General features: G+C 38.0%; 1 protein-coding gene across 2 annotated transcripts in view; it reads right to left on the reverse strand.

Annotated features, from left to right (window-relative positions):
• Positions 1 to 3,540: 3,540 nt before the first annotated feature.
• Positions 3,541 to 17,338, reverse strand: part of CUL3 (cullin 3) — a 110,699-nt gene continuing 96,901 nt past the window's right edge. For both annotated transcript variants that reach the window (XM_006890284.1, XM_006890285.1), the window contains 2 exons: positions 5,105 to 5,250; positions 3,541 to 4,008 (listed from right to left, as the gene is read on the reverse strand). In XM_006890284.1, coding sequence (XP_006890346.1) covers positions 3,877 to 4,008; positions 5,105 to 5,250 — 278 coding nt within the window. In that variant the 3' untranslated portion in view covers positions 3,541 to 3,876. The remainder of the gene's footprint in view (positions 4,009 to 5,104; positions 5,251 to 17,338) is intronic.

The following is a 17,338-nucleotide window of genomic DNA, read 5'->3' on the forward strand; positions in this document are numbered from 1 at the left end:
CTGAGCTATCTCCAAGAGGTCCGTAAACTTCTCATTAAGATTGTGACAATGTCTGAGGAAATGTTTTTCTTCTAAATAGACACAATCCAGAACTTTATCTGTCATTTCCTTAGTTTTTCTTCCAAAAGTTGCCAGTCAGTATTCAGAAAATAAAAATATATCAAAGTCCATATTGGTATTCTTCATCTGTTACCTTTTTACCTCTACTGTATATTTTACCTTTCCATCATATAAACCCAGTACAAAATGGAATAGGGAAGTTTTAAAATGAAAAACTGTCAACTTGCAATAGGGAATATAAGCTCCGAACCCTAACCCCAGGGCAGATGCCTGGATATGTTAGAGACGTAATCTTGAGCAATACTTGTTCAATATTGGTTCTTAGCACACTGAACTGCTATAGACTAATCAATATATGCAAAGCTCACAGATGTCTATGACATGTGGAAAATAATCAAACATTGTTTGTTGTTGTTGTTATATCATCAATAACTCAGTGACCCCATGTACACCAGCCCCAAATGCTGCTTTATCCAGTGCCAATCTAACACACCGACCCCCATAACCCTAGTCAAACAATGTTTAGGATGTAATTATTCCTGCTTTGAGAACAATTCATACTAATTTTGCTAACTTCTTGTCTTACCATTTTTATTAATAGTATAATACTAAGAAGCACCATGCAGTACAACATAAGCTCTACAATGTTGAAATGTAACAACTCTTTCCTAGACTCTGACATCCTAGTATTACACACCAGGGAATTTATGAAAAACAAATACTATCATTAGTGGAAAGACATAGATATGTAACATTAGACAATTATTCAAGTGAAAACGGCATATATAGCATTATCTGGATTTAGCTATTTAAGCTAACAAAGTAAGTTCTATATAGAAGCTAGGGATGATGCCAATCTTCTAGTCTTCTACAGACAAAACTCATTGCCACTGAGTGGGAAGCAGATCATATTTGACATTTCAGTAGGTTTATAAATCCTGGGAACGTGCCCATCTTTCATTCCTGGAGATGATGTACTTCAAAGAGGTACTGCCTTTGTGGATTAAACTACCAGAGCTCCCTGGAGAGACACAGGTGTAATGGAAACAATGGGTCTTACCCGAGTCTTTCTTGGTTCCCAATATACTGGATGGACAGCTCACCAACAGTGGGACAAGGATTCTTACCAGCAAGCATGTAGCACCTTGGTATCTGTGTGGGCTCCTGTCGCACAGAAATTCTTACATATTCTTTAGAGATGTGCCAGGATGGCATGCATCCCTACCCTTACTCTCTTTTAAATTAACTGACATGAAGAATCCTTGCAACCACAACCACTTTTTATTTTGTGAGGCAGTGTGACCCCTAACTGCAATTTAAAATAATATATAAAAAACAAAGCCAAAAAACCAGTCATGAAAAAGTGAAAGCAGAGAATTACAGTTTAACAATTAATGAAGATATTTTATGACTTCTGCAGATGGAAAACTATGCACCCACTCTCTTAAAATTCTTCAGATTGCCAAATTTATTCACACAATCAGGATGAAATAATTGGGATATATTTATTCCTAAACAAAACAAAAAAACTCCTAGCCAACCATGAACGATCTTTTGTTGACAAGAAACCAGTATCCAAATATCTCATTAGTTTTATAAGCAAAACCATGAAAGCTTTAGGTTATCAATTTCTCAGTGCAGCTATCACTAGCATTTCCCAATCATTCAACTGTAACTTAAAAAGGTCATGTTTATAAACATTTGAAAGCATAAATATAAAACTTGTTCCAAAATTAACAAGTTATCTCTCAACTGGATTTGATTTATACAACCACACTCAAGACTGTCATAAATTTAACTTAAATGTAATAGTTTTAACTATTAAATGGTTTTACTGTCTTTTAAGTTTCAAAACTGACATCTTTACTTCTTTCATCTATTACCCTGACAATCAGACTTGCTCCATTTTCCACTATATATACCTGTTATTTGGGAATTTAGAGCAATTTAAAAAAATAACAACCAACAAACCAACACCAAAACCCGATTGTATTAGTTAAGCATCTTACACTGTTTCTAATTATGGAAGCTTATAAAAACCCCCTGTAGCTTCCCATGCTATACCTAGCCTGCTTACTATCCTAAAGTATGGTAAAAGTGTCCTGAGGGTGTAGATGACTTTTATCACTTGAGTATTAATTTTATCATGTAAAAGTGGAAAACACAGAGATTAAGAGCATAGTACCAATGGAGACAAAATTAAAAGCAATAGAAGATTATTTGCAAATCTGAAAAGGAAAATTATAACCCAAGACGCGTGGGGAAAAATATTTATGTGGCATTTTTAATCCAGATTAGAATTCAGTTGTTCTAATTTGACCATAAATTTAAACAGAAACCATCTTCTGAGATATACATTCTAATAAATGTATCAACAGCAGTTATAGTCAAGGTAGGACTGGTTATTTGAACTTATTAGTAACATTTCATTTTTCTAACTCAACAGAAATCTCTAGTGGTTTGCCCCAATTACATATTTGAAACATTGTCCTTTATGAAAATAAAACAAAATGGAATTAAATAAAATTGAAGATAAAAATACTTTTAAGTTAAAGCAAACTACAGTCCTTGGCAGATAAATCAAGTAAAAAACTGGTGAAAGTTGGAAGCACAGGGTAACTGACAAGAATCTTCAGCACAAAGCACATCTTTGAAAACATCAAATGACGACTTTTTGGAGGAAAAGAGCTAACTATCCAAGAATCATCAGGTTTGAAATATTGCTTACTCTCCGAAAACACAGCTGCAAGAACTGAAGATTTCATTAGAAATATCAAAGTAACCATATTTATTGCATCTTTAGATTGCATTTGAAAACAAAATTAATAGTGCACCAAAGCTTCACCAAAATATATATATGAAAAGTGGGGAGGAACCCTAACATATTGATCAACAAAGTAGAGACTGTATGTGCTTTTCAAAGGGCTGAATTAAATATAGCCAGCTGCCAACTTTGTGCTCTTACAGACTTGAATTATTGGGTATGTATATACTAATTTCATTTATTTCTGTCTACAAGAAATGAAACAAAACACCGCCCTATACAATCCACTATTAGCAGTGAGTACAACAGCAAAAAATTATTGTACAATTTATACATACTAAAATATTTTCTTTGTCTAGAAATAACTTGGGAAGAAAACCTAATCATTACAGGACTTAATTTGGGAAATCTCAAATTACAATAGGGAAAAGCCGAATCAGAGTGTATACTGAGCCCAAAACAAAAGGTTCCTGGTCCTAAGGCTACAAATCAGTGCAAGTGGAAGAATAAAGCATGCTCAAATTGGATGCTCGGGTCTTTGTATACTTTATCAAAGCTTTAAATTAAATAAGACTAGCTAAAGAAATGTCTTAAAGCAGAGCAAGATAACTGGGAATTCTGTCATTTCTTTGACCACTTTTGTACCCAACTTATACAATGCACAAAGTGCTAAGCAACTACAGAAACACATTTACATCAACACTGAAGACCTGGGAAAATGAAATTCAACAATTTTATTTTAATGAGCTGTATTTTCTAAATTTTTATTTTTCCTGTTTTCATACAGTATTGAAAACAAAACGCGGCACATTCACATTTTCCCGAGGAACTGTAAAGATGACCTCTACAGAGATAAACGTTGAAAAGCCTGAAGGCTCCATCAAATGATGTTGAGAACTCTCAAAGGGAGTAAAGGCTCGATCTGAATGGTTTAGAACATGTACTGCAATTTAATAGAAGAGATGGTCGTCTTAATATTTAATGATTTAAAAGAACTTCCCAGTCCATGCGAAGAGTACAGTCCAAGAATAAATCAAATTTCTGAACGCATTTTATGCTACGTATGTGTATACTTTGCGATCCTCAGGTGTTCGTGCCAAATATTCTCTCTCAATAAGTCCTTCAATACGTTTCTTAATAACAACTGGACTTGGTAAGAATCGAGCCTTCAACTGCTGAGTTACCTAAAAAGAGAGAAGACGAATTTCTACTGGAGTTGAAAAAAAAAATAAAACAAGAGCCTCCCACAAACACACACATCAAAAAAACAAAACCTTTCAAAAAATACTAACAGTCCTACGTACACACACAGAAGTTCTTTTCTTTCAATAGAACTAATGTGTTACCCATTTTCAAACTCAGAGACCAACTTCTGCCAGGCTGCCAGCTACTATGACACTGGCAACAATAAGGAAACATAACTAACAGAGCTAACTAAGGCTATGCATCAATCACTGGGTGAATCTATTAATTTAGTGGTCTTCTGCAAAAAGTAGGGGTTTTTAAAACACATTAATGAGAGGGAAACTGAGGTAAACAGGTAGTAAATGGGAGAGCCAGTGAAGAAGAGGTGACCATCTCACTTCCTCACTCTAAGTGCTGCATTAATTTCATCTTGCTTCTCCATCCATCTACCAGCTTTGCTTTTCTGTGCTCACCAGTTCATTTCCTAGGGCAGGTAAAACGGCAGCACTTTACTACCTGACTAACATCTGTATTACTCCCAATACTATCACACATTTTCCACAGAGCTGCCCTCGATCTACCCTTCTTTTCTACATCATTCTAAATCTACTGCAGAATTCCAGGCTGAGCAAAGCTGTGGCTGTTACATCATTTGTTATAGACCAGTGGTTGGCAGACAATAAGCCACAGCCCAAATCTAGACCTCTGGCCTTCCACCGTTAAGTTCTTATTGGAATACAGACACATCCAAAATACATATTTTCTATGACTGGTTTCTAGCTAACACTATCATTTACAGAAGATATCTGCAAACTACAGATAGATTGCTAACTCATTTAGTTTTCAAGTTCACAAAGTTCTTGAGCCTCATTCTTCAAGAGACATTATTTCAAACTTCTGACAATTTCCTAATGCTCTAAGCCATCCACCTTAACTTTATACATTCTGCTGCACACAGAAAACAATGCTTTTAAAGAAACAAGTTCTGAACACTATTCCTATGTTTAAAATTATTTCCAAAACAGTAAAATATAGTATGTAAAACTGAAATGAACGATTCAACATGCTCTCCAATAAGTCAAAGTGAGTTCTCACCTCTGCTACTAACACATTGTGCTGCATCTTCTTTCTAGATTTCATTATCCGAACTATAGCAGCTTCTATCTCATGCTTTCTGTCATCGTCTACTTTTTGCCTCGTTTCTTTTCTTTCTGGGTCAGATTCACCTTGTTTGGCAGCAACTGGAAAAGAAATAAAGACATTCTGACATAAACATAATGAAATAAAATGGTCAGTAAGCAACTTATTAATTTAGACTCAAAGAAAAAAACAACAAATCCTAATCAACTGCAGCTTATGAGACACCTATTTGGCAATTTAAGTAAACTTTAACCAAGTATCTAAGTGAATGTTTAGTTCAATAACGTTTAAATGAATGAATGACAATCATGTAATGCACTGTCGAACTAGCACCTATTCATAGCCGACCCTCAGTAGGTTTTCAGCTGATGCAAAGCACATGAGAGGAGACTGTCCATCTTTCTACTGTGGAGCAGCTAGCGGATTTGAACTGCAAGTCTTGGGTTGGCAGCACAACATATAAATTAAGCAACTCTAAATTATCCATTTTCAAAAGTAGGAATTCAATTTTACCAGTATCGTAAAACCACTCTTATTTTTATACTTCCTAGAAGAAATACGGTAGCCTGAAATGTTTCATGGTTAAATTATTCATTCAGCATTTCCACAGCTTAGCATTCCAGAGATGAACATTAGCATTACTACTGTGGTTTCATGTTAACAAACAGATGCTGCAACGGGTGCTCACCAGGTTGTGCCAAGAAATCTGGAGGACAACTACCTGGCCAACTCACTGGAAGAAATCTGTATTTATTCCTAAAATGATCTAACAGAGTGTGGAAATAATTGTACAGTATCACTAATAAAACACACAAGCAAAATCCTGAAGATTATTAGAAATCACTAGAACAACCAGAAATACAGGCTGAGTTTACAAGAGGCCGTGACATTAATGACATTATCACCAATGTCGGATGGATCTTGGTCAGAAGCAAAGGGTACCCGAGAATGTCTATATGAAAAGACATTTGTCTGTGTGCTGAGAAGAATGGGAATCCCGGAACATTTCGTTGTGCTCACGTGAAACCTATACTTGGACCAGGAAACAAACATTAGAACAGAGCAAGGAAACACTCGAAGGTTGAAAATCGAGAAATGAGCGCATCAGGGATGCATCCTGTCTCCATACCTTTTCAATCGGCAGAACAGATCATTTGAAGACTGCTTTATGAGTGTGGCATCAAGATTTAGGGGAAGACTCATCAACAACCTGCAATATGTAGATGGCACAACCTTGCTTGCTGAAATGGAGGAGGACCTGAAATGTTTGCTGCAGAAAGTCAAGGACTGTAATTTTCAATATGGACTGAAGCTCAACATCAAGAAGTTAAAGAGTCTCACCACTGGTCCAAATGGCAACACCATAAAAGATGGAGAAAAGACTGAAAATGTTACCAGTTTCATCTTGCTCGGATCCGCAAGCAACACTGTAGGCACCAGCAGTCAGGAACCTCTCCAAAGAGCTAAAGAGTAATGATGTCAGTTGAAGAACTAAGGTGCGCTTAATACAGGCCATAGTCTTTACAATTAATTGCTATGCATCAGAGCGAGATCAAGAATGACTAAGGATGACAGAAGAAAAACTGATGCATTTGAGTTGTGGTGCTGCAGGAGACAGTACTGAACATTTCATGAACTCAAAAAAAAAAAAAACCAAACAAAAAAACAACAAAAACAAAACCCCCCCAAAAAACCCAAAAAACAAAAACCAAAAAAACAAAACCCAAAACAAAACCCAAATAGGTCTGTTTTGGATGGAGGAAACCAAGTTTCTTCTTAGAAACAAAGACTTTGAAGTCCTGTCTCACATACTTTGGGTATGTGGCCAAGGAGAAGGGCAACATGCTTGGAAGGGTGGACAGACAGCACAGGAGAGGAAGACCCTGATGAGATGAACTGACATGGTAACTGGAGTAATGGGGGAAGATGTGTTGGAGTCAATGAGACTGGATCAGTGTAGGGCAGGGTTCAGAGCTGCTGTACACAGGACTGCTGTAAATTGCAGGCAACTCAATGAAACACACCACCACCATCACCACCACCACCACAAAAGAAGTACTGCAGATAGGGAAATACCTTGTCTCACCAACTTAAATCTCTTAAGGTTTTAGAAAGCCACAAATTTTTTTTCTTTTCTGTCAGCTAATTAATTTAAAACTAGCATTAGAAAGTAAGAGCACAGAACTCTACAATTAGTAAGTCATTAATTTGGACTTACAACTGCATGCCCTCATATTGTATCCTTTCATGCTCTCATGTCATCTAATTTATTATTTATGTCAAAACTTCAATATCTCAAATTCAAACTACATTCAAGTATTCAGAAGTTTTATCTGTCATTAAGTTTTCTTTGATTTTTAAAAACACTGATAATGCATTAAATACAGAAGTCCTTTTCTCCTACAACTTTGTTCTCTGAAAGGAGATAAAAAGAACCCAGGTTATAGTAGTTTGTTAATGTGGTCATCAATATAGATAAAGTTTTTGGAAGAAAATTGTAAAACTGTAGGCAACATGTGGATGGCCACCAGCCACAGGCCATGGGCACAAGACAGCAAAGTGTACTATCTGGAGGATCGTTCTGGTGTGCATCTCCATTGAGCTATGAATTTCTACTTTGAATTCCTTGATTAAAAATGTTTTCAACACCATGTCTCAACATTCAGCCAAGCAACAGACAGGCCTACAAGACAAATACTGACACCAGGGATGGATCACTTCTTAGGACAATGACACAAGAGCAAACGGGCAGAATGTGCCCAAGGAGAAAGTGTAGAACCCAGGAAGGGATCAGACAGAAAGCGGAATATGAACAGGTCAGAAAGTGAATGAAATCACACAGAAGCAGCACGAAGAGTCTGTGATAATGCAGGAGTTTACTGTCATAAACATGTAACTGGGTAGATATAAAACATATTCTGTAAACTCAAGTTGTCAATAAAAAGGTTCTTTAAAAATGCTTTCTTGTACAATTTTGACAGTAAAGAAATTACCCTACCCATAAAATAACAGACTTAATATTTAGCAACAAAAACTCAATTCTGGCAATGAAAAAGAGTACTGGTTTAGCTTAGAAAGAACTAAAATGATTGAAAACCCAAATATAATGTGTTAAACTCAGATCAAATTCTGAGTTAAAAGAGTAAGGTACAGATTTTTTCACAAGATGGAAGAACAGGTAAACGGTATTTCAAACCCTATACAACAAAATTTCCAGAAAACAAAGACAAGAGATATGTTTGATAATCCCAGAAAAAAAGGAAATGTTCAGTAAAAGTAGTTGTTCAAATACCTACAGGAAGTAAAGTGAATGAAAACATCGAAGCTGGAGACAGAATGGTTGTGAACATTTAACCCAACATAACCATTTTTTAACTTTGAATGCAGCTTTTCAATTCAAGTAGAAACTGAGGGCTATCTATAGTGGTGCCCACACTGGTGGCAGACAGTGACAACAAAGGTGTGACCTCTCCCTTGATCTTCATATTCTCCTGAAGCTCAAGGGGGGAACTGTCCTGCATCCACCCACCAGCTGAGCCAATAACTCTTGTGCTGCTGCTGGCTCAAGGTCAGGTGTGTGGAGGGGTGGACCTGGACCTAAGTGGGCATGTCCCTGGCGTGTACCAAACCCTTAGACTAACAGCAGCATTGCCTCTTGGGATGCCTCATCCTACCCTAGGCCACACTCCAGACCACTAGCTGTTCCATCACTGGCTGTGCACCACACCTGGAATACCCTCCCCCTCCACCCTGAGTCAGTCACCCTGCCTTGAGCCACAGGTGGGGAACTTCACTCTAAACCTTCTGTCAGGTCAGCACGCACTCCACCAACCAAGCCAGGCTAGACGAGGTGGGTTTCACTTCTATCAGCAGTGGCGGTAAGACTAACTGGCTGCCGCTCACATCCAAGTTTCTTCTTTTCTTTCTTTCTCTTCTTTAAGCTTCCCATTCCCTTACCCCTATGTTTTCCTTTCTATTCAAAACCACTGTTAAAATCCTGAGTCAATCCATCACAATGAGTAGCTTTGTCCCTTTTGCTGATCTTTTTCAGCCTCCTGTTTTTCCAAGGATTGGTCCCTTCTGACAAGATGCCCAAAAGTATGAAATTTAGTAAGCTGAAGGAAACGATAAGAAAAATCCTTAAACAAAATGAAGGCAGAAACTTTTATGAAACAAAGAAACTGGAAACACCAAACACACAAAGCAAAATGATATAAACAAAATAACTTACAGGCACTGTAACAGGCATTGCTTAAATGCATTCTTGTTGTCATCAAGTATACTACAATTCACAACAACTCATGAAAAAAGATCTTAACTTTGCCATATTAATCAGTAGAAAAAGGGCAGTGGAAAAGATAAGAAAACACAAATAGTCACTCAGTATCACTAAGAGATAACAACACAGATAAAAAACAAAATAAATTAAAAGTCAAATGGTAGGATAAAAAGTAGGTATCAAGCTGCAATTAAGGGAGAACAATTCAACTCTATCCACTGTTGTCAATTTGAATCAACTCAGAAAACTCACACGGGTTTTCTGAGGTTGAATCCCACAAGAGTGTTGCCCATCACTCTCCTGTGAAGTATCTGGGGAATCTGAAGCACCGGTTTGATCCATCAATCCTACTACAACGAATAAAACCCAGATAAACAGGGGTGGGTCATCAGCAGCTGCCACTACATGAGCAGCCAGAGATCTGATCCAGTCGATTAACTAGGGACCTGTCTTAAAAAGTTCTCAGGGCGGCCTGGAATGCTCTCCTGCCTGCAGCACTAGCCTGAGGCTCCTCTGCCTGGAAGGCCTCTGGTTCCTTAGCCTGGCAATCCCCCGGCCCCACCACGAATCTCCCACTGCTGCCTGGAATTTCAGCACCACCACCTGGAGGATCTGGCCCTGTCGCCTGGAGAACAACCTGCTGCCACCCTCTAAACCACATCTGGGACAGCAATATCACAGGTGAACCCATTTCTTCCGCTCTCCCAGAGCTTGAGCTGCCTTCAGCTCCGGACACCTTGGACCAGCCTATCCTAGCTGCAGCAGCAATCCTTCCCTTGAGTCAAGTAGTTCAGAGAGAAATTCAGAAAGGGTAGATGCCATGTTTGCCTCTAGAGCAGTGATTTCCTGAGCCAAGGTTTCCAGATCAAGAGCCTGCTAAGGCCTCAGGCATGAAAAACCCTACCACAGCAATGTTCTCATACCCTAAACAAACACAAAACAAAATGTCACTCCCCAAAAGTGACACAGTATCAATGGATTTCCTGAAGCCAGAGGTCTTGATGGAACTTCCAGACACAGAATTCAAAAGAACGATAGAATATTTTCAATGGGTAAAAGACAAAATCAAAGAATTACAAAACTCTGCAAGCAAAAACCAAGTGGAACTTAAAAAAACAACAAACAAACAAACACACACACACACACAAACCCACCAATGTGGCATCAGAAGCTCTGGGAAAACAAGAAACCACAATCCAGAATATAAGGATCAATGTTTCAGATGCTGTCAACATATTGGAGGGACATAAGAACAGAGTTGAAGAGACAAAACACACAGACCCAGAGAAACAGAAGATGGAATTGTCACCACTAATCTGCTAGAACAAAAAGCAAACTCAAAAAGGAAGGAAAAAGAAGAAAACCCAAGAATAATGTTGGACACCATCAAGAGAAATAACAACCACATAATCAGAATCCCAGAACAGGAAGAAGCAGGTAAAGGTACTGAGAAGGCTGTGGAAGAATTACTAGAGGAAAAATTTCCAGGTAGCATGAAGAATATGTATCAAGAAGCTGAGTAAACACCATATAGAATAGACCTCAAAAGTAAAACACCAAGAGATAGCACAGTTAAATTTGCTAGAACCAAAGTTAAGGAGAGAATTCTGAAAGCAGCTTGGCAGAAATAAAGAGTAACCTATGTTGCTGTTGAATGCTGTCGAGTCGTAGACGACTCATAGCGACCCTATGAACGAACAGCCTGAGCACTATTAGTACATAGAGTTTCCAGAGGCAAGCCATTTTGGAAGTGGATGCCGCTCCTGCTTCCAGGCTTGATTTAGTCGGGAAGCTCCAGCCAGCACTGTCCACCATGCGTGCCCATTACCATGATTGGCACATCACTGTCACAGGCTTCAGCATCACAGCAACCACGGGTTACCTCTGTACAGCAACACAAGCCAGTGCTATACTCCAGGCACAGAGCAAACCTGCACGTCAAACACATTCCCAGAAAAGCAGTCTGCTCCAAAAGCTTGCCACGATTCCTGCACTCCAACCACCACGCTCCTGTCTTCTGGCAAGGAGAGCTTCCCACGAGCCTGGGAAGGTGCCAGCCAAACCAGGAACAACATGGCCGCTTCCTTCCCAGCTGCCTTGGGCTTAAGGCCGCCTCCTGGTTCAAACCCTAGGCCCAGGCTGGCTAGCCTCACTCCAGGCACAGAGCAAACCTGTACGTCAAACACATTCCCGGAGAAGCAGTCCGCTCCAAAAGCTCGCCACGATTCCTGCACTCCCACCACCACGCTCCTGCCTTCTGGCAAGGAGAGCTTCCCACGTGCCCGGGAAGGCACCAGCCAAACCAGGAACAACATGGCCGCTTCCTTCCCAGTGGGCTTAAGGCCGCCTCCTGGTCCAAACCCTAGGCCCAGGCTAGCTAGCCTCACTCCAGAGTAACCTATAGGGGAGAACAGATAAGATTAAGTGCCGATTTCTCAGCAGAAACCATGTGAGCAGAAGACAATGGAATGACCTATATCAAACACTCAAAGAATACAACTGTCAACAAAGAGTACTGCACCCAGGAAAACAGTCTATCAAATAAGGAGAGATAAAGATATTCTCAGAAAAGCAGAACGTAAGTCCTTCTTACAGAGATACCATTAAGAAATCAGAGGGACCAAAGTAACCAGCAACAACACCAGAAAGAACTCAACAAAATGACAGCAATAAAACCTAGCCTTCTCAATAATTACAGTGAATGTGTTTAAATGTACCACTGAAGAAAAAAATAGCAAACTGGATTTAAGAAAACACCCAACACATCAATATGCTGTCTATAAGAGACACACGTGAAGACTATAAAAAAAAAGGTAGGAAAAATATGCCAAGCATATGGCAACCAGAAAAAATGATACTAAACTCTGATAAAATAGACTTCAATGCAAAAACCAACACAAAGGACAAAGAGGGTCACTACATAATGTTGAAAGGTTCAATAGAACAAGAGGACATAACAATAATATCTATGCACCAAATGATAGAGCTGCAAAATATACAAAGCAAATACACCACTATAGTAACAGGAGACTTCAATACACAACTTTCAAGAAAGCTAGAACCTCTAAAAAGCAGCTCAATAAAGATGCTTAAGAATGAAACCCCACAAAAAACCAACTCAATCTCATAGATACATACAGCTAATGCACAGTATACCTACCTTCTTCTCCAATGTGCATGGAACAATCTCCAGAATAGATCACATATTAGGTCACAAGGCAAGCATAAAATAAATTTAAAAACACAAAAATAATATAAAGCATTTTCTCAGACCACAATGCTACAAAATTAGAAATTAGTAACAAGAGGATAAAGGAGAGGAAAAAAAACCAAAACAAAAACCCATACTTATGTTCATAAGCTGAACAAAACCTTACTTGAACATGAGTGGGTAACAGAAGAAATAAAAAATGAAAGTAAAGTTTCTTGGGGAAAAAAGTTTCTTGAAACAAATGACAATGAAAACACAACTCAAAACTTCTTGGAAAACAGCTGCAGCTGTAATCAGAGGTCAATAAGCACACACATCAAAAGGGGGAAAAAAGCAGCTAATTGACTCTCTAACTCAACATCTCCAACAAACAAACTGAAAAGGAACAGCAAGAAAACCCGACCTCTCTAAAAAAAGAACAGTTAGGGCAGAAAGAAATGAAACAGAAAAACACTGAAACCATCAACAAAACCAGGACTTGGTTCTTCAAAGGTCAATAAAATCGACAAAGCACTCCTAAAACAAAGGAAAAGACACAAACAATCTGAGTAACAGAAGAAAGGGGCAATTTAACAACAGAACCAACTAATTTAAAAAGTTAACAATGGAGTATTATGAAAATACACACACTCACTCTCAAGCAATTATGAAAACTTAGAAAGGACAAATACTTAGAAACAAAACCTACCTAAGTTGACACAGACTGAAATTAAACACTTAATGAGATCCATTACAAAAGAAGAAACTGAAAAGATAACAGAACAACTTCCAACAACAACAAAAAAACAACCCTGGACTAGATGGTTTTACAAGTGAATTTTATCAAACATTCAGGGAATAATTCTCACCAATTCTACCTAAAGTATTTTAGAAAACCAAAAATATGGAATTTACCCAGACTCATTATATGAGGCAAATATATCCTTCATACCAAAGGCAGGAAAAGACACCACCAAAACAGAAAACTATAGTCCAAAAATCCTAAATAAAATCCTGGCCAACAGAATCCAACAGTACATCAAAAAAATAATTCACCATGACCAAGTGAATTTCATAACATGTTTGCAAGGATGGTTCAACATAAGAAAAACTATCAGTGTAATTCATCACATTAACAAAGCAAAGACTAAGAACTACACGATCCTATCAATTGATGCAGAAAAGGCCTTTGACAAAATCCAAGACCTTTTCCTGATTAAAACACTCAACAAAATAGGAATAGAGGGGAATTTCCTCAACATAGTAAAAAGTATATATGCAAAACCAAAAGCAAACTTCATTCTCAATGGAGAGATTAAAGGCATTGGAAGTCTTAGTAATAGCAGTAAGACAAGAGAAGGAAATAAGAGGTATCCAAATGGCAAAGAGGAGGTAAAATTTGTATCTCTATATGCAGATGATATGATAGTATACTTGGTAACACTAAAGACTTAGCAAGGAAACTACTGGACATAGTTAACTAGTACAGCAAAACGCCAGAATACAAGATCAAGACACAAAAATCAACTAGATTTCTCTACAGTGACAAAAATAATACACAGCTAAGAAAAACAATACCCTTCACAACAGCTTATCACAAGATTAAATACTTGGGAGCAAATATAACCAGAAATACTAAAGACATATTCAAAGAACATTACAAAACATCACCATAAGGAACAGAGAGAGACCCGGAGAAATGGAAAGATAGACCGTGCTCTTGGATAGGAAGACTCAATAGTACGAAAATGACAATTCTTCCAAAGGCAATCTACAAATTTAATGTAATCCCAATACAAATACAAATTCCATTCTTCAACTTCATGAAAAAGCAATTTCTAATTTCATCAGTAATGGAAAGTGACCCTGAAAAGCAAAGCACTCCTGAAAAAGAGAAACAAGGTAGGAGGCATCTCATTCCCTAAACTCAAATCCTACTACATAGTTGTAGTGGTCAAGACAGCATGGTACTGGTACAATGACAGATAGATCAACAGAAAAGAACTGAGAACCTAGAATCACATCGACCTATGATCAACTGATTTTTGACAAGGCGATCAAATCAGTTAAGTGGGGAAATGAAAGGCTAACTAACAAATGGTGCTGGCAAAACTGTAAAACTATCTTTAGAAGCTCAAGCAAGACCCACACCTCACATCATACACAAGAACAAACTCAAAATTCATCAAGGACCCAGGAGTTAAAATGAAGGACTAAACTTCATCAGAAAAAATCTTGGAAGAACTGTAGAAGCCCTAATTTATAACATGAAAAGTCTCCCCAGCATCTTGAAAAACCTGTAACTAGGAGAAAATAAAATAGATGCATGAGGTCTTCTAAGAATCCAATCCCCATGCACATCAACAGGGTAAAAAGGAAAGCCACAGACTGGGGAAAAAATATTTGGTAATGACATGTACGATAATGGACTTATATCTAGAATTTATAAATACTCCAGCACTTCAACAAGACAAAGGTAAACAACCCTATTGCAAAATAGACACAGAATATGAAGACACTTCACCAAAGACATTCATATGGCAAACAAACACATGAAGAAATGTTCAAAATCCCTAGCTCTAAGAGAGATGCAAATCAAAACAACTATGAGATACCATCTTACCCCAGTAATAATAGCAACAGGGTGGCAAACAACAAATGCTGGTGAGATTACAGGGAAACTGGAACCCTTTTTCACTGTTGGTGGGAGTGTAAAATGGTGCAACCACTCTGGAAGGCAGTACAGCACTTTCTCAGAAAGTTGGAAATAGAAATACCATTTGACCCAGCAATTCCACTTCTAGGAATATACCCTAAGGAAACCAGAACTGTCACCCAACAGATATATGCACACCCATGTTTACTACCACGTTGTTCACAACAGGAAAGAGATGGAAGCAACCTAAATGCCCATCAACAAACTAATGGATAGAGAAGCTATGGTATATTCACACAACGGAACACTACGCACAACTGAAAAACAAGGAAATCAAAAAACATTACACAAAATGGGTGACTATGGAGGACATTGTTCTGAGTGAAATATCTCAGTCACAAAAGGGCAAATAATGCATAATGCCAGAGTTATAAAACAGGAGTGGACTGGGCTGGACACTAAGAAAAGGGGATAAATAATGAACACTGCATTGAAACAGATGAGGGAAAGAACTGCCTAGAAGAAATACATGATCAGGTATTATGTGCATGACAACAGTCCAGAATAAGAAGTGCACAACAAAATGGACTAGGGGAGGGAGAAAAAGGAAACAATGAAAAGAATCTTTTTAAAGAGAAAAGTGAAGGGGCAGGAGTAGGGAGGAAAATGTACAACAATGAATGAATAGAAATGTAAGTTTTCTGTCAACTTCTGATAAAACATTAAAAAATAAAGATACAGCTAAAAAACAAAGGGTGCAACATGAGCCAGAATACTCACATTTATTATTTATTGCTGCACCATTTATAATAGCAAAAAGTTGTAAATCAGTGTCAAAAAAGGGAATTAGGATATAATACCAGTAAATCTAAAAAAAAAAAAAAAAAAAAAAAGGTTTAGACAGAGAATCAATCTTGCAGATTAAGAGAGATGAGAATTGATGGAGAGGGGAGCAGAAAGGAAAGGGAGGGAAAATCACATTCACGATTTTTTAACATATTGCTGCAAGTGACGCAATGTTTCCCCGTTAAATTTTAAAAGTGTGGGGCAAACAAAGGAAACATTTGGGACAGGTGATAGAGATGGGGTGGGAAGCAGAGTGGCCTCATTAATTTCTAACAAAACAGACGTCAATGCAAAAAGTACCATAAGAGGTAAGAAAGGACAAGAAAACATAAATTAATGCCTACACATTCAAAATCAGAGGGTCCCCCTCCCACATATAAAACAATTTAACAGAGCTAAAAAGAGAAAGACAACTACATAACAATAGTGCTGCTGTTAGGTACCATCTAGGAGACTAAGACTCACATCAACCCTATGAACAATGTAGCTGGAGCCTGCTCTAACTTATGCCACCCTTCACCACCTCTGAGACTCTTAAACCCATAGTTACAGTCAATATCCATCCATCTTCAATTGTTTGTTCGGAACATCTGACAGATATTCAGTATTTTTCTGCAGCACTGCAACTTAAAAAGCATCCATTCTTCCTCTCATCTTTATTCACTGTCCAACTTTCAGATGCAAAGCAAGTAACTGAAAAGATCATGGTTTGAATCAAATGCATCTTTGTCTTTAAACTGACACCGTTGTTCCTTAATACCTTGGAGGGAACCTGGACAGTGGACAGCAGATTTTCCCTAGTGTTGGGTTCGAAGGGGTTCACGGTGGATGCAAGAAAGATGAAATTGTTGAATTTTTTTCACCTATTATGATTTGTCCTTTCTCCACTGGTGAGAATTTCTGTTTTCTTCATACTGAAAATTAATCCATACTTAAAGTTGTGATCTTTGATTTTCTGCAACAAACTCTTCAAGTACTCTTTGCTTTCATCAAGCAAGGCTGTGGCATCTGCATAATACAAGTTGTTGAGTTCTCCAGTAATATTGATGCCACATTCTTCTTTGTAAAGTCCAGCTTCTCAATTTAGCATACAGACTGATTAGGTATAGGTATGGCATCACAGGACAGACCTTTCTTAATTTTAAACCATTCCATGTTCTCTAGCTCTGTTCAGTTTCTTGGTGTAATTTCACATGAGCATAATTAAGTGGTCTGGGA

The sequence above is a fragment of the Elephantulus edwardii genome, unplaced genomic scaffold (assembly GCF_000299155.1).
Source record: "Elephantulus edwardii isolate Elephantulus edwardi_28Jun2011 unplaced genomic scaffold, EleEdw1.0 scaffold00087, whole genome shotgun sequence".
In the NCBI taxonomy this organism is placed as follows: domain Eukaryota; kingdom Metazoa; phylum Chordata; class Mammalia; order Macroscelidea; family Macroscelididae; genus Elephantulus; species Elephantulus edwardii.